General features: G+C 35.1%; 1 protein-coding gene across 1 annotated transcript; it reads left to right on the top strand.

The window, feature by feature from the left end:
* The first annotated feature begins 4,847 nt into the window (after positions 1 to 4,847).
* On the top strand, positions 4,848 to 18,753 carry LOC138328396 (ATP-binding cassette sub-family C member 5-like). Its single transcript, XM_069275187.1, has 14 exons — positions 4,848 to 4,947; positions 5,790 to 5,937; positions 6,326 to 6,415; positions 7,301 to 7,479; positions 8,401 to 8,607; positions 9,717 to 9,846; positions 10,754 to 11,036; positions 13,545 to 13,731; positions 14,681 to 14,767; positions 15,997 to 16,180; positions 16,614 to 16,773; positions 16,912 to 16,990; positions 17,425 to 17,538; positions 17,660 to 18,753. The coding sequence occupies exons 2-14, from the start codon at positions 5,820 to 5,822 to the stop codon at positions 17,921 to 17,923; spliced, it is 2,082 nt and encodes a 693-aa protein (XP_069131288.1). The 5' UTR covers positions 4,848 to 4,947; positions 5,790 to 5,819; the 3' UTR covers positions 17,924 to 18,753.
* Positions 18,754 to 19,122: the final 369 nt, after the last annotated feature.

Raw genomic sequence — 19,122 nt, 5'->3', positions numbered from 1 at the left:
AGTATGAATGTTTATATGATTTGGAAGGTTGTGGTATATTCATATCGTGTCTTCGTGTAGTAGTGGGACAATTTTGATACATTGTTATCTCAATGAAGCATACCGACAGCGGGAAAACCAGTCGGACCATTCCTCAAATTATACTGGTAGCAGAAACTACCACGTTCTTCACGATATTTTGAATTCATTTCTCTTGTCATATATTGTAGAACTTGAAAAATATATCTTATTGTTTCAAGTAGTATTATGCATTACATAATAGGTATTCTATATTACAGGGGTTTTCGGTTGTTGCAACCCTTGGGTTCATACGGAATGGATTGTTCTATGCTCCTTATGCTGCCAGAGTATTTGGAGAAGCCATAATAAGCTTTCAAAGAATAAGGGTGAGAATTATTTTTGCATCTACTTATGTCTACCTGTATTATAATAACAATTTTAGTTTGGATTGAACTCTATTAATAGCACCGAGGTTGCTGTAGACATGACTTCACATTTGAGCGATTTTACAAGACTTTAAAAACATAATTTTAATTTTTGTTCATAACACAGAGTTTTCTGTTGAAAGAGGAGTTCGAGCTGCCAACTAAGAATGTGGAAAATATTGGAAATGCAATTGAACTCCGAAATACAGTATTTATGTGGGAATCCAACTCAACTTTTGGAGACAACAGTTGTACAGCTAACAATACCAAAGGTAAGTATAGTTATTGTGATGATTATAACCAAGTTTTAGGATATTTGAAATTAATGATGTCATTATGTAAGATTTATTACGTCATAGATTGCCTTCTAGGCTATGATATATGTTATTGGACTAGCAGTAACATTCACTATAATGTTTACGGGATAAAATTCAGGTGTTGGGGCAGTTTCTGTTCCGGGCCACTGTTACTAGTCACAGTACGCTATTAGATATACATGTTTCCATGTTTTAATTGGTAACTGATTTATGTGACATAATGGTCGACAATAATTTCATTTATAGAAACGATAGATGATTCACCAATATCGACCATTATACTGCGACATGACAACATAGATATAGAAAAGGTAAAAGATTAAAGACACATGTAATATTTATAGTTCTATTATTCTGGCTTAAGATGATATAATAATACAGTGTCCTATATATATTCTGAAGTGTCTTCGACGAAAAAGAGACAATAAGGTTTAAAACACTGTTTAAACTAGTACTTGAACATATCTTGGTTGCAGAACGTATCAATGTGTCGGGCCTAACCTGAAATATTACTGTTGACTCGTACCGGTAGATTGTTGTGATGTTTTGCAAATGCAGCAGTTGAACATTTTTTCTCAAAACTAGTCTTCGTTTCATGTTCAGTGTTCCTTAAATTATATAATAGAAGTACTTGAGATTATTAAAATGTGTTCCTGATATATAGGCATAAAAAAATATCATATATTATAGTTTAAACAGGGACAAAAACATGCAAAAGTAAGATTGATATCTTTCATAATATCTGATGAAACTGAATTATTATAGTTATTATTACTACAAATCAAGTTTATATAGCGAATAATGCCCATTCATCTGTAATTATCTTGTTTAAATAGGGAAACCACATTGGAGTTTGTGGAACTGTCGGCTGCGGAAAATCGTCATTTTTGCAAGCACTTATTGGACGGGTAAATTCAATTTCTCATCAGTTTGGCAATCACAAAATACGCCTTTGGTTGTATGGTTAATACGGGGGTAACGAGATCCCAATACGACGCGGGTAAAGTACAAATTACCGTGGATTAGTCGCACTATCCGGTGATTATGACGTCATTATTTGGCGTGATTTTTATTACGTTATAAACACCGGATGGTACATATCAAACACCTCATTAGGAAATTATGACTTTAATATCTCGTGTATATGGTCAAAACGGTAAAATTCCCATAAAATCGAATACTTTGTCAATTAGGTATAGGAGTGACAATAGCTCAGAAACAAGCACACGAACATATGTTTTTTCCTCCATTTTCTTTAATGGTATAAACTCCTATTTCCAAACATCTATATGAGAAAAAAAGTTTAATACAAGAAAATTTTGACTTCTCAGAGGTGCTTAAATTTAATGCACCAAACCATCATGAAGAATATTGAGGCAAACAAATCTTGCTGGAGCACGTTGTCCCAGCTGAATCCTAGATACTTCAACTGTTGCAAATCTGTATACACACTATATACATATATGTTTTAATGAATATCTAAATCAATAGAATATGACCTTTAGGGCAACGACCTATCGGTGCATATTTCTAATGTTATATTTTAAACGGGGAGATTATTTATACGAGGTGAAAAATTATATGTCTTTGAATAATTTAACGTGTGTCAGTTATTGGACACGGAGAATGATTTCATATAAGATGTTTTAATCCCAGATTGAAAAAAAAGTATCATTCCGATATCGTTTTTCAATTTCCAAAACCACCCGAGAAGCTAAACTGCAAATGGTAAAATCACGATGAGCGGCCCTCTTTTGTCAAATCATAACAACAACGCTCACAGTTTTGCCATTTAGAGGCGGTTGTATGAAATGACGTATTCTTACTTTATTGTAAATTTATTTTCGAGTGCGATTACATTTCAAGTAGCTATAACATGATAAAATCCGCTAAAATGAAAACCACCAGAAATTAGTTGATACCATTGACCGGTCGCCGTGTACTTATGTGGTTCCCGCATGGACACGCGAGTGCATATGGTTATCCTTATGTATTTGTTTCTGTTCTCCAATGTTGTAGAAGGAAGTGTAGAATTATCATAATATTGGTATGGCAGCAAATGGGGTATTCTAAAATAGGTTGGGATGATTCCATGCTGTCTAACTATTTAGGCAAACTGGATTCAAAATAGCTACTCAGTAGTCATCTTAGATTTTAAAGGAGGAAAATTAGTTTTGTACATAACCAATACATGCTGCATGATGATTAGGATTTTCTTACTGTAGAGTCTAATTTCTGGGTGGGTAAGTCAGTATTCTAGTTTTTACATTGGAGCAATTGTCGTATCATAGACGATGCAAATTGAAAAATTACGAGCGGTACCAAATTGTTTTGAAGGACAGATGCTGGTGAAACGTAAAAGGGACTGAACAAAATCAACATGGAAAAAGTTATAGTAGAAAAAAAAACCCAAGAAAACAATCAATCATAAACTGTCTTACAATTGGTTTTATTTTAGATGCCGCTGATGTCTGGTCATTTCGCTGTGAATGGTTCAGTAGCATATACAGCACAACAAGCCTGGATATTTAATGGGACACTAAGGGAAAATATTCTCTTCGGACAGCCGTATAAACAGGAGTGGTAACCAATCATTCGTTACTTTAATTCATCCATCCATCCATCCATCCATCAATCCATCTATCCATCCATCTAATTGTCATTTCATTCTTCCATCCATCCATCCATCCATCCATCCATTCATTCACACATACATTCATTGATAAACATAAAAGAATATATACCATAGTTGATAGATAGATAGCTACCAACAATTTATTTTGCAAATATTAATCATTAATGAATGAAACTCGGAATGTATTAATGAATGAAACTCGTTTGCTGACTTTTTCATGTTTCTGTCACAGCATTCCAAAATCGAAAACACTCTTAATGTTCAGAAAATATAAATAACAAATAATGCTATTAAACAAAGATGGCACAAAGTCGTCAAGCTGATACACTCAATCTCAATAAAGTTCTTTTGCTGATTTCGTAATGGATCTGTTCAGGTACACAAAGGTGTTGCATGCTTGTAATCTAGGACCAGATCTTCGCACGCTACCAAACAGCGACAGAACAGAGGTAACTTAAAGATGCTCCACCACTGACAAATGGTATTTTTTCACTATCAAAAACAGGAGTAGACGATTAAGTATTTTTCTTAAGTTACAAAAGTTACTTACTTTACATCGTTACCACCACTGAAAAGTTTGAGCTTTCAATTTGACTTCAAGTTAAAAATATGAAAAATAATTAATTGCATCCCGAAAAAATTCCATGGCACTATATCCTATATGGAATGAAGTACTGGTTGCGCATGCACCAAAGGCGAAATAAATCATTTTATATTATTTTTTGGTTTAATTAGACATATATATATATACACAATTAAACACCAATTGTTCAAATGATGAATATCATTTATGCTCTGTTGGCGATGGAGCATCTTTAAGTGAAGAATTCTTACCCATTTTTCTATTAATAACGATTATTTGCCTCCTCAAAATCTCATCTCATAGTTAACATTTTTGCCGAAGATTACAAAATGTGAATATATTGCTCAATGCAATATACTATGATTTATAACATTTTTTTGTATATTCTTACACATGAGGAACTTTATTTTTGCATAATTGACTCCAGCCCGACCTTAATCATAAGTCATATAATGATGTCCTCACCACTGGGTAACTGTAAACAAAAATAATGTTTATCGATCATGGCCGCCAGAAGACCCAAATTGACACCCCTCTTTTTCATCTTTGCTTCGCATCATTTTTGAAGTATATGTAATTATACGTTGGTGTGTTTGCAAATAAGTGTAATTTAATAACTCAGACGATTAGACATGTACTGTATCCAAATTTTTGGCACTTTGGAAAGTAGGATTATGGTGCAATGGGGATTGAGCTTACTGAATGCTTTCAGAGTGATAATCGCTAAATAATAATTCGAATGGGATGATTATGAAATCGAGTTATGATATCTAAATTCTTCAGATTGGTGATCGAGGAGCTAATCTCAGCGGTGGTCAGAAACAGCGCGTGAGCCTTGCACGTGCCGTCTATAGCGACAGCGACATCTATCTCTTGGATGACCCACTGTCTGCTGTCGACGGACATGTTGGACGACATTTGTTCCACGAATGTATTAATACGCTGTTGAAAGATAAGACTGTTGTTCTTGTTACTCACCAACTTCAGGTAGATACTATTACGTTTCTAATTGATTACCTGCTGTGGTATTATATCTTTATTTTAAAGTCAATATTAACCCTTTTACCTCGAAATAACTGAGGTACCGTACATTGGGATATTTTATCGTCGGAAAATTTTGGCGTTTTTATATAAAAACCGAACATTTCAAATTTTGTTGCGTTTCAACGCGTTTCCCTATACTGCGTAAATCGCTAAGCTTGATCTGAACGAAAGATAAACATTATGAAGATTTACTTTGTCTACACACATAGATTACCCAACAATGAAAACCGACGTGATTCGTTTTGAAAACATATCGATACAAAGACAATCCAATGAAATACATGTACACTGTATTGATCTTCCACAGAAGTGTTTAATAGTTCAATATGTATTATATACATGCACGTATTTGCACAAACGATAGACTCCCACAGGTATCGTTGTTTTATCGGTTGCAGAACATACATCAAATTATGTTATGGAAAATTGTGTCGTTTTCATGCCAAATAGGCAAAAATATGACAACATCCAACATATCCCAATTTACGTTATTGTATGAGATGGTACAAATGCCGCGGAACGCTTACACTGTAGACTTACATATAGAGAAATTATGCAATAATCCAAGCTTAAACGTTATCCACATGGGAACAGAAATATTTTGTTTTGTTTATTTTATTTCAAATGCCACCCCCCCTAAGCCTGATGCACACATCCTAATCCATATTATTTACTTTTTATGGTCTGCGTTTAACATAATTAGGATAAAGACAAAACAAGTTATATTTAGAAATATGACAAACAATTGGCTGTATTGTTGACATTTGTGTGTTTATGCACTGCAGTATTTAGAGCATTGTGATGAGGTTTTCGTCATGGATGCTGGTGAACTAGTCCAGCATGGAACACACGAGGCATTGATGACTACCAAAGGGCATTACCAAAGTCTGATGAAACAGTTCAGTTCCAACAAAGATACAAAAGGCGTCATGGGTAACGTTATTCCTTAGCTGTGTATTATAGGCAACGTACACGTATATATGCATTTAGTAATTGTAATTTAATGCTAATGATACGTAAATAATCTATACCTTATTAACTGTAATAAAAATGCAAGTAAAAAAATCGATATGAACAATTGATGAATACGCATGTCGCCCATCTGGCAATCTTTTATTTTTCAGACATCTGTTTCTAATGACAAAGCCTTTGTGTAAATATGTATAACTGTTAAAAATTAATAATAAATGTAATAATGATACGTAATACATCTATATGCTAATGTAATTACAATGCTTAATGTTGATATGGATTCTGAAACACCATACATATATAATGACCTTTATAGATAATATATATGTAATGGATTTTTTTATTGCAGACGGCAAAAGCATTGATCGAGAGTTTGCTGTAAATTGTATCCCAACGTCACAGGATTCGACAAGCAGTTATGCTGATAAATATACAAAAGGTTTCATTCAGTTACTTTTTGGTAGGAAAAAACCTGATGCATAATGCCATTTTAATCTATACTGCTTTTAATTAATATCATAGAATTTACCATGTTCAACACCTATCTATTTAATTGAAACCTATAGACACATCTGTCACCGTCGTGTTTCGTCGATTATTCTGACCTCCAGTTCGCCACTCGTATAAAACTGCAAAACACCAAAAAAAAACTTTCTTCGACCGACATATGACAAATGTACGCAATCATCATATAATGATATGTAATTGTAAGCTGTCACTGACAACACGGGGTTGATTATCACAATCGTTCATGCCGATTGGGTACATACGGCTTCGCCTTAAATTGTTAGCTTTGTTTTCGATAATCCTCAATTCTATTTCTTGTTTATTTTTATTTTCAGTATCGAATCACTTTAAGCTGGTGCTTTTAACCAGTATTCCAATAGCAATTAACAGAATTCACTATAAATTGCTTGTTAATAGGTTCAACCCTCTCTCTCCCTCTCTTTATTTTGTTACAAATTTATGCATCCTCGATACTCCAGGGGTTTCTATTACTGACGTTACATTTACTCCTGGACTATCTCATAGAAAAGCTGAAGGCATTTCAGAAAAAAAAACTGACTCTGCCTGCAGAGACTACCTTTGAAGACTACAGAGAGAGTGACGCTCATGTTCAAAGTCACACAGCCAACTGCAGTGTACCGTTACGGTTCATTAGATGTACATTAAGGGACTACATCACATGTTCTAGTGCCTCCAGGTTTACTATGAGATAGTCCAGGGGTTGGATAAAACGTCAGTGATAGTAACCCATGGAGTATCGAGGATGATATTGATGAGGATATGCAGAAATTGAATATATATATATATATTTCGACAGGCGTTTTAACAGACAGAGAGACTTCGAAAGTAGGTGACATCAGTTTTGCAGCATACATGAGCTACATCCGTGCATCAGGTGGTACAATAGTGTGTTCATGTGTACTCCTACTATACATATGTGCACTGTCGGCAGTTGCTTTCACAGAATGGTGGTTTGGACTTTGGATAAAGCGAATGGTAGGTTTATTAATAACTTAAACTTAATGCATTTAAAGATGCACACCGCCGACAGCGCAAAGACGATACTCATCATTTGGAAAATAATTGGTGTTTTATCGTGTAAAAATATGCTTTTGGTGATTTTTTATCAGTACATTCCGCACGGGACAGAGTGTCGCCTTAAAGACGGTATGAAAAGAAAAGCGCTAAAATAAAAATACCATCAAAATAAAACTACCACTGAAATAAGTACGTTTACAGTAATTATTTTTGATACTTTTATCATATCATTTTTAAGTAAAATGTGAAGCTGAAACATTTCAATGGTAGCAATGGTGCAAAATAAATAACTTTTGCTAAATCGTCTGCTCTTGTTTTTGAAAAATAAAATTGTCAGCAGTGGAGCATCTTTAATGTACAGAAAATTAACGCTAAAATGTTTTCTCAGTTGAACATCTACCCCCTCGGTTGAATCACAAAATATAGGTTAATACTAACACACTTAAAAAGTTAAGAAAATATTAGGGACAGAGGAAGTGTAATGGTATTCTCTGCTGGAGAACTTGAAACGTACTGTTTTACTGGTTTGTTTATAAATGCATTATGGTTTACAATATTACTTTTCGCGACGATTTCTTTTCGCGAATTCTAAATCCGCGAAAGTCGCTCGCGAAAAACTTGTATTGCAGTTATTTCTATAATAGATTATCCATTACATCGTTTAATAAAATGTAGACTGATGTTTGTCATCTAGCGTTGGCATTCATAATATGCCTTACGCTAATGTGGCATTGTTGTACCTTGAAACGGGACATACATGTATTTGAATTCCATTGTTCCGACAATTTATCAAGACTATACCGTATTGTGAAATTGTTTATTCCAATGAAACATAACGGCTTTAAATTTCCTAAATTGTGAAAGTTTATATCTTTACAGAACGCCCCAGTACTAGATTCTTTTCCGTCTAATGACACCACAGTAGCCATTAAGAATATTGCATTCCCTGGCCAGTCGTATAACGTAACAACCAGCCCTCGGATGCTGAAAGAGGAAGAAGAAACTAATTGGTATTTGAGTATATATATTTATTCCACTCTTGGGATCCTTGGACTAGCAGTGTTGAAAGGAGTGGTTGCTGGGTCGGTGAGTAATATCTTGTAGACCCTTACTAAGATGTTTTCGGGTAGACAACTTTCAGTTTTTGAATGTATGTACTTTATAACGTTTCCGACAATTTTAGCGTTCAGTTTTTATGAATATCAATTTGATGCTTACGATGTATGAGATCGAGACACTTATTCGGCAAATACACACCTTTTATGCAATAATTTCAAAGTATTCTAATTTATGAATACATTCCCAAAGATCCAAGTCTAATGAATATATATTTGAGCTAGAAATTGTTTGAAATGTATCATAGACGTTGGATAGAAGGACAAAATCAATGTAGAACTTTGTTGCGCTCCGGAAATTGACACAGTTTCCCGCAAAACTGGATATGTCGTTACATTATTGAAATAGTTCTTAAGTATGTTCCAAACATGCGTATAACGTCGAAGAATATTACATATGTCATTGCGATTAAAAGAGTTGTTATAAAATTGTTGAAAACTAATGTTAATATTTGTTTTTCACTGGTGTATGAACGACATTTCATCATGACGTGCTGACGCGCGATATTTAATATATCTATGATAACAAGCGTGTTCATTTAAGGATTTAATATTGCTTTGGTCGCTTTCATGGGGTGATGAATTGAGTTGCTCTTGAAACAAATTGAATGAACTGTGAAGCAGTTAGAAGTTCATGTTGAATTTGTTTCAAGAGCAACTCTAAGCTTATATGTCTCGCCCTCCTTTGCTGACGACGTGAACAAAACTAATGCTTAAAAATGCAAATTGAGATTTCATGAATATGTTCTTAAAAATAAATTGTAGAAATATGTATCATTTGCACTTAAACAAAAAAAAAAAAAAAAAAAAACTGTTTAGATATGTGCAAGCCTACTGTAAGGCAAAGAGTAGGTCAAGAATATTCTTACGCGAAGACCGGTGTTAAAAGATACCAAAGTTCATGAGCAAATAAAATAGGATTTTCAAGTAGTTTCATTAAGTCCAACTTCAGTGAGAATTCAAATATATACCAGTGGACAGCATAAAATAACAATTATTTCTTAAATAAAGAATTTGTAAAATGCAAATTGTTAGCAATTAATGTTTGGAGTAGTTTCTGGTATATTCTCAAATATGCAGGTTTTGACAAAAGCTGCAGTAACATTACATAGCAATGTCGTTGGGAGGATAATGGGGGTCCCGATGCAGTTTTTTGACGCCAATCCTCCAGGACGAATTATCAACAGATTTTCGAGGGACATAGAAGAAGGTTAGTTATTCTATTTGTTAACCTTATTACCAAGGCTTTGTTTAAAAAAAAATCATGGTCACAAATTACATACACACTGCTTTGATAAACTGTAATAATTACTAATTACACAAATCCTCACAACTTTTAGACTTTAAGTAAGTTTGAAAACTCATTTGAATTGCATTAATTGGCAGAGTTTTGACACTTTAATGAAGAAAGTAAGGCGTTTTTGTCTCCGTGCAATAACTAACATATGCTTATCTTCAGGGCGGCTTGATAGACATTATATCATTATTGGTTTATCTGTTTATCACAAAACAACTTGTTGACATTTGACTTCTTATATTAAAGGCCAACTACTTACTAGTAACCGAAACAAAACATAAAGGTTTCTTAAAAACAATAATATGAAAAGAAATTGTATAACGAATTCCTAAGATAAGGATACAACACCATACAAATGCAAGTTTCCCTGAGTAATCTACGTTTATAGTGGAGATTCATTTCGCTGTTTTGCGTCTGGTACAGTGATACAACTAACGCGCCGTATTTAGGTCGACGGCGGGAAACATAAAAAAGACCCGCGTAATAAAATTAACATTTAATTGATTTTAATTCAATTTTTCAGAATGTGATTTTAAGTGTTGTGTTAACGGTTATCTTTTGTGCCTCTACAAAATTTTCAATCTCGTTTAACAATCTCATTTTTAAAATAAAAGGCGGTTTCGGTCAGGTAGTGGGCCTTTAATGCCCTAATAACTTACGATAATAATTACCATATATATGCCTTCAAAGCGGGCATATAAATCGTATGATTTTCTTTTATTTTGGATTGTAGAAAAAAATCAGTCGTTCAAATCGATGTGTCTTTATCATTATGATAATTAGTGCTTAGTATACTAATATTAATTGGTTTCTGTTCTAGCTGATATATTTATACCTCATCAGCTGGACATGGTTCTCCAAGGCATCATCATGTTTGTGATTTCCCTGATCACGATGGCGTTCAACTTCCCGTTGTTCCTCATCGCTGTTGTGCCAATTACATGTTACTTCTATACCATTAATACAATCGCGTCTGTGCCCATCCGAAATTTCAAGCGTCTTGAAAACATTGTTAGATCTCCACTCATTGGTCATGTGACCACAACATGTAATGGACTCAGTACTGTTGTGTCATGCTCTCAGCAAAGCTTGTTTATGCAGGGGTAAGTGGGATAGTCGAATGTTTAACCTAGACGTGCAAATAATTGTGGTGACTATATATTATAGTGTTCTTCCTACAGGATCTGTTTTGTTCTGTTGTGATGGTAACTGAAGGTCCTCTTGTGTTTGGGAATTCTAGAAATAGTTTTGAATAAAGAATATTTGTAAATAGAGACTAGAAATCTTATGAGAATAGGAGAAATAGCAAACTGGCAACAAAACAAATACAAATACAACTCAATGCACTTGAATTGCGTTAAATCCAGTGCAAGTCAATGCACTTTAGTTTTTTTTATCCCCCGCTATCTCCGAAATGGGGGGATATTAATTTGGGTTTGTCCGTCTCTCTGTCTGTAACACTTCGTTTCCGTGCAATAACTGTAACAAATGTAAACCGATTTTCTTCAAACGTTGTGACAAGGTTAAATGCCTTAAGGGCTCGGCCAAGTTCGATCATGACTGTCGATGGACCTTATTTCGAGAAGTTATGGCCCTTTGAATTACTAAAAACGTCATTTATTACCATTTCCGTGCAATAAGTGTAACAAATGTAAACCGATTTCCTTCAAACTTAGTAACAAGGTTAAATGCCTAAAATACTCGGCGAAATTCGTTCGCGACCTTCAACGGACCTTATTTAGCGGAGTTATAGCCCTTTGCTTAAATAAACAAGAGGCCCATGGACCTTAACGGTCACATCAGTTCAGATACAGAGTGAAACAAAGACATATACATATAAACACTATGTAATGGCCCATCAGGCCATTGAAGTCAGTCAGTGATTTTATAAATTTAACTTTTTAATCTATGAAAGAGTATTTGGTTCCACCAAATATGTGAATTCAGAAGATTTTTAAAATTTTAAATATTTTGACCACTTTTGGTCCCGGCCCTCTGACCCCTGGGGATCGGCCAGGACCAATATGGTTAAAATGCTACATATGTATCTCAGGCTAATAATTCTAACCCAGTTTTACTAATTTCCTATGATAAATAAGCAAATAATGTTCACAAATATGTTTTTCTATAAAAGCCATAGTAAACTTGACCCACTCCCCAGCGGGGAACACGAGACCCCAGGGTCATATAATTCACGAGTTTTGTAAAGGACCTTAAGAGCTTTCCATCTATGAAGAGTATTTGATTCTACCAGTTCCAGAATTTCAGAGGAAGATTTTTGAAGTTTTAGCCTATTTGACCCATTTTGGCCCCACCCCGAAGGCCCTGGGGGTCAATCATGGAAAATGTGTTAATAGGATTTAATGGCCATCTCGTAGAATAATTCTGACAACATTTGACTAATTTGTTATTATAAATGACCAAATAATGCTAAAAAATGGGTTTCCCTATATAAACTAAATAATATATACTATGTGAACTTAACCCCCACATCAGGGGGAAACCTGAGATCCCAGGGTCATAAAATTCACATTTTTGTAGAGGGCCTTGAGACCTTTCTATCTATGAAGAGTATTTGATCTACCACATCTGTGAGCGGAGAAGAAGATTTCTGTAACGTTAGCCAATTTTACCCCTTTTGGCCCCTCCAACAGCTCCCTAGGGGTAGGGGTGATATAATTCACAATTTTGATTAGCATTAAGCCGTAGAAGGTTTGTGCAAAATTTCATTGAAATTGCTTCAGCGATTTTGGAGAAGAAGTCGAAAATGTAAATTGTTTACGGAAACACGACGCACGACGGACTACGCACGACGACGGACAAAAGGCGATTAGAATAGGTCACTTGAGCCTTCGTCTCAGGTGACCTAAAAACAGTCAGTTTCTGCCGCTTGCGTACAATAACTGTAATAAATATGAACATATTTTCTTCAAACTTGGTAACAAGGTCGAATGCATTCAATTCCTGGTCAGGTTCGATCAACTCTTTCAGTGGATGTTATTTATCAGAGTTACGGACCTTTAATTTACTACAATGTCATTTTTCTGCAGTTTCTGTGTAATACTAAACTAACAAATGTTAAAACAAATATTGTTAAAACTTGGTAACAAAGTTAAATGCCTTAAGGGCTTAGCAAAGTTCGATCGCCACTTTTGGCAGATCTTAATTAGCAGAGTTATGGCCCTTTGATTGAATAAAAAGCCATTTTCTGCCATTTTCCTGCAATAATTCTAATTTTCTTCAAACTTGGTAATAAGCTCAAATGCCTTAATGGCTTGGCCAAATTTGGTTGCCTCGGCATGTTTCAACTAAGGTTTAACATAACCTCAATAATGTTTTATCTTAATATGTTCTGAGAGCGGGGTATGGAATTCCACGTATTTGCTTGTTTCATAGTGCGTTAATTGAGTTTGCACAATATTTAATGCACTCTGAAAACAAATTCAAAGTGCGTTATTTTTTCCACAGTGGGTTGTAACAATGCTACGGAATAGTAAGGAATATCTTTGTGGAACTATTTTGTACTCTTCCAATACAGAAAACCTTAAATATGTTATCAATCAATATGACACATGTATCATTTAAGTACACTATCTGAGTTATGCTTGTAGATGTCAGCAACACTCGGATATGACGTCAGTGGGGATGTTTCTGTTTGATTCGAGTATGCGGTGGATGAGTTTTTGGATGGATGATGGTGGAAGTTTGCTGGCCATTATCTCCACTATTATTGTTGTATCTACGAAGGGCGCTGTTTCTCCAGCTTTGGCTGTCTTATCACTGACAATGTGCATTAACGTAAGCCTAGTTCAATATGATTACTGCTTTGGCTGTCATTTCACTGACAATGTGCATTAACGTAAGCCTAGTTCAATATGATTACTGCTTTGGCTGTCATATCACTGACAATGTGCATTAACGTAAGCCTAGTTCAATATGATTACTGCTTTGACTGTCTTATCACTGACAGTGTGCATTAACGTAAGCCTAGTTCAATATGATTACTGCTTTGGCTGTCATATCACTGGCAATGTGCACAACTGCTTTGGCGGCCCTATTACTGACTATGTGCACAAACGTAGTCTAGCTCAGTATGACTACTGCTTTAGCGGCCCTATTACTGACCATGTGCACAAACGTAAGTCTAGCTCAATATAACTACTGCTTTGACGGCTCTATTACAGACCATGTGCACAAACGTAGTCTAGCTCAGTATGACTACTGCTTTCCGGCCCTATTACTGACCATGTGTATTAAAGTAAATCTAGCTCAATATGACTACTGCTTTTGCGGCCCTATTACTGACCATGTGTATTAACGTAAATCTAGCTCAATGTGACTACTGCTTTGGCAGCCCTATTACTGACCATGTGCGCTAACGTAAGTCTAGTTCAATATGACTACTGCTTTGACGGCCCTATTACTGACCATGTGCTTTAACATAAGTCTAGCTCAAATATATGACTTATCACACTGTCTAGAACATTCCGCTAAGAATTTCCGAAATATTTTTGAATTTATTAATTGTACATATTTGCTGATAATACCGCATTATGTCACAAAATTATCGAGTTCATCGAGTTCAATGATACCGCATTTGGATGCATGGAAATATAATCAGCGTGCAAATGTGTTGATATAAAAGGATATTAACAAATGCACGTTTATGTCAAATTCTTTTGATAATGTCCACGTGTTTTGTATTGTCATTACCCTTATAACATTTCTTCTGATGGTCTTATTTCAGACGACGTCTCTGATCCAGTTTTTCACCCGTAGTATCAATGAAGTAGAAGGCAGATTTACATCAATCGAGCGGATCCATGAATATGAGGTACAACTCTACATGGGGGATACATGTTAGTAGCCAATGGGGAAAGTCATGTTACCAGACAATGTGAAAATTCATGTTAGCGGACAATGAGAATATTCATGTTAGCAGACAACGGGAAAATTCATGTTAGCGGACAATGGGATAATTCATGTTAGCGGACTGGGAAAATTCGTGAAAGAGGACATGTTAGAGGATAGTGGGAAAATATATGTCATGGCGAGTCAATTCGCAGAACGGGGTAGAACTTCGGATAATTCAATGTGACCGACGACGGTAGAGAGCAATAACATACAAGTATGTGCCTTTGGTTGGCTGGTTAATCATATTTAACGCCCCATGAACGAATGAGGACATTTGAGGACCGTTGTATTCAGTGTGTTGTACAAACTGTATATGGTGCCTGCTGGTATGTGTTAGGAGTATGTGCTATATGTTGGTGTTGTACTTTATAGTGGTAGTAACCCATGCAGATCTTATAGTGTTTTCCCACTAAATCAGATTATTACTTACAGAAATTCAACAGCACACTCACTCCCAATCTGGTCACATTATCCCAACAACAAAGTTTTGCGTTATCCAAGGCGACCTTTGAGGTCTTGTCAGGGGAAACGTTAGAAAAAATGAATTCTGTTAGGAAGAAGAGAAAAGTTCGCATTCAGTCGCCTTTTAAATGCAATATTGGCAGCAGGTAACATTCTGGCGCCGTATCTGCAGGGCAGGGTATACCCGCCGACGAAGTTCTAAACTGTTGATTAAACAATATCAGCAATACACATCGTAACCCTATTCAAAATCTTTCAAAATAGTGGTCTTTATCATGACAAAAGATACTTTCTTAAGATTATAAGTCACTTATATGTGCATGGTCACACATTATGCAATTTTAATATTATGAGCAGAATTTAATATTTCAACAGATTCATTTGGGCCACAAATTAAATTGTGCATTCTTTTATATGGCGTTTTTGTCAACCTTGTAGTATACAAAAAGTGTAGATGTAGTGGTATACGTGTCATTACTTCGAGACTACAACATTTAAGTTTCGTCAAATACCACATTTACCAACTTAAAAATCTGCTTCACCTTTTTGGTTTTAAGGCAGTGTCCATAGCAAGCTATCCTTTGTGTGTTTTTTTGTTTTTGTTTTTATTTTTTTTTTATTTTTCAATGTTGCCATTTCATTCTTATAATTTAATCTGCAGAAATGCAATTATATAATTATTTCTAGAATCTCGAAATAGAAAAAGATGCTGGGGATTTACAAACCGACACGGAATGGCCAAATCAAGGGATGATTGTCTTTTCAAATGTTGAGATGAAATACCGGATTGACATGGACCCTGTACTTAAAAACATCAGCTTCTATGTTTTCCCAGGCCAAAAAGTCGGCATTGTCGGCCGTACAGGAGCAGGTACGTGACGCTTGTGTTTGTCGTCTGCCAAATTTACGTCTCGCTTTATTATATATATTGAAATGATGATTTAAATCGTGTTAAAAACCAATGTCATAACTATTTGTTTGAAAAATATTTATATCCATTTAAATTATTTATCAATCATTAATTCATTAATTTCTGTCTTAATTAAGTTATTCGTGTTTATGCTCCATCAATTTAAATAAATTGTATAGTTAATCATAATGATTCATGATGATCGGCCCAGATTGCTCGAAACAAAAGTGCAAACTTAACTAAAAACATAAGTTTTTCTCCCAAACTAATATATGTGAAAAAAATTGACTTAAGCGCATTTTTTTGTTTCGAAAGTTTTGGGCCAGGGCCATCAATGTTGTTTTGAGTTATTTTGGGTGTTGTAGCAAAGATATGTTTTTATGTTGATGACCAGGCAAGTCGTCACTGGCCACTGCACTCTTCAGGCTAGCCGATCTATCTCGAGGACAGGTGTTGATTGATGACATCGACATTACAAGAATTCCTCGGAAATGGTTACGGTCGAAACTCTCCTTGATTCCACAAGATCCCGTCCTATTTGCTGGTACTCTCAGGTAGTAACTTCTGAAAATTCTGAAAACAAGAAAACTACAGAATATCCAAATTGTAGCTTTTTTTCTTAGAAGGGCATTTAAGTATACATTTATGTGTAACTGGTCATTTTCAAAATATAGTTTGTATTATCTACATAGATATAATCTGGACCCTTTTAAAAAGCATACGGACGAAGAAGTATGGAAGACGATAGAGCAGGTCCATTTGAAAGAAAAGGTAAAAACACTGTAAGAACAATACACAATGCACCTTATTCTCGCAGCCTTTACAATAATGTTATTGGTGACGAACAGTCTCGTTTATGTTTTATACAAATATTTTAGAATACAGCTTTATTCCATAGTCTTTTTTAAATGCAACGAGAAATGGTAACTTACAAGAATAGAAGACATTATACATGTATTTAAATCTCTTGACTAGTCAGCGAGTCACCTGTGAGGAAGTACAGTACAGAGAATGAAAACAATAGCAGAATGGTCGATATGATTTTAAGTAACAATATATTATACACAATTCTGATTTTATTGGATAATTGCATGGTTTTTTTTAAAAATAAATGTCTGTTTTTGTTGTTGGTTTTATATATTCATATATTTATGTTTAGCATTTGTATGATTATAAGGTTACTATTATGATGATTCAATCAATAGATGAAACCTCTGGACCTGACACTTGACTTAAATATCGAGGAAAACGGAGAGAATTTCTCGGTGGGTGAACGACAACTGATTTGTCTAGCCCGTGCTATATTACGCCAAAACAAGGTAGGACAGATGTCTTTTCGCCTTTATAAAGGCTAACTGAATGACGGGCGTATGTTATCCCAAACTCTTTATTATTTCATACCGATGAAATCGTTATAAGGTTTTTTTTATTGTGTTCTAGATTCTAGTTCTAGACGAGGCTACAGCGTCCATCGACACGACTACAGATGCCTTAATTCAGGAAACCGTCAAAGCCAGCTTTTCCAGCTGCACCGTCTTAACCATCGCTCACCGTCTTAACACCGTCCTGCATTGTGACGTCATACTCGTCATGGAGGCCGGAAGAGTGATAGAAATGGGCAATCCGCAAACCTTGCTGAAGAACCCATCTTCATATTTCAATGATATGATTCGTGCTCAAACCACACAGTCACACGACATCTAGGAATCTCGTTGGCTAACCGGTGTCCTAACTTTCTACTTCTTGGTCCATGTACTGGACTTTATGAGCTATTGAAATGAGCAGTGTTTGTTGATCATACATCTACCTCAAACGAAAGATGGCATGTCGTTTCTTTTTTTATTTCTTTTCATGGCAAAATAGTACAAATACTAAATGTTGATAAACCCTACATATTCAGAATATAAGTACATATAAATTTTGTATATTATCTTAAGGTCACTGTGTGCAACAATAATGCTTAATGTGGAATAACTGAACCATGAAAGAGGAACTTAGGAATCCAACTATGTGAATTGTTCTGCAATTAGTTCCAAGGACATATGATGTATGAAACATTCAAATGAATTTGTAAAGATCACGTTCACCAAAACATTCGGCCATCAGAGGAGAGGTGTAATGAAATCACTTCTATGACATTTTAGCATTCTGTCCACAAAAATAAACTAAACTACTGAATAGGTTCTTTGATTTTTGGCGGTGAGAAAGGCGAACATTTCATTATTTCCCATTTGATACTAATTCGGGAGTGTCGATTCTCGTGCATTAATTTCTAATCTTTCTGATCAATCTTGCCATTGTATTGGCTGGTATTTCAGTTCACTGAGATAGCTTTGACTGTATATCGAAATTTCTTTCCGCGAAAAAAAACAAGTATACTTTTACGCCAATGTGCAAGAAATAAATTATTTACATGAAAAACCTTCACCGAAATTGCAACATACAGATACGTTCACGAAACCTTGCCATTAACTTAACTTCAATCAATCCCGTTAACACAAATATCTCTATCAACTAAAGAAACTAATAAAATACTCTGCGATTTTCTTGACATAAATCTTATAAATGCAGTTTGCATCCTTGTTGGTTGTTCAAAGTGAATTATGTGGGCTGTGGAAATGTTTCGTTTTCATTCATTGGCATCCTCGATACTAAAAGGGTTACTATAATTGACATTATATCCATCCTGGACCATCTCATAGTAAAACTGAAGGCAATTTAGAAGAAACAATCTGACCCAATCACAAGACTGCAGATTTCTTTTTAAAGACTACAGAAAGAGCGGCGTCTAGCTTCAAAGCCACACAGTCAATCAAAGTGTACGGCTCTTCAAACATTCTCTAAAACCTATTAACCATATATCTCATCCTTTCTTAGGCATCGGTGACAGCAAAATTTATATT

Source organism: Argopecten irradians, chromosome 7 (genome assembly GCF_041381155.1).
Source record: "Argopecten irradians isolate NY chromosome 7, Ai_NY, whole genome shotgun sequence".
Taxonomy (NCBI): domain Eukaryota; kingdom Metazoa; phylum Mollusca; class Bivalvia; order Pectinida; family Pectinidae; genus Argopecten; species Argopecten irradians.
The sequence above is the reverse complement of the archived record's forward strand: the minus strand, read 5'-3'. Positions and strand labels throughout refer to the sequence as shown.

Coding starts and splice junctions, on each gene's coding strand:
- LOC138328396 (XM_069275187.1), top strand. CDS start 5,820: ATGGATGCTGGTGAACTAGTCCAGCATGGAACACACGAGGCATTGATG. Junction 9,847..10,753: donor TTCGAGGGACATAGAAGAAG/GTTAGTTATTCT, acceptor TTTCTGTTCTAG/CTGATATATTTATACCTCAT. Junction 11,037..13,544: donor CAAAGCTTGTTTATGCAGGG/GTAAGTGGGATA, acceptor TTATGCTTGTAG/ATGTCAGCAACACTCGGATA.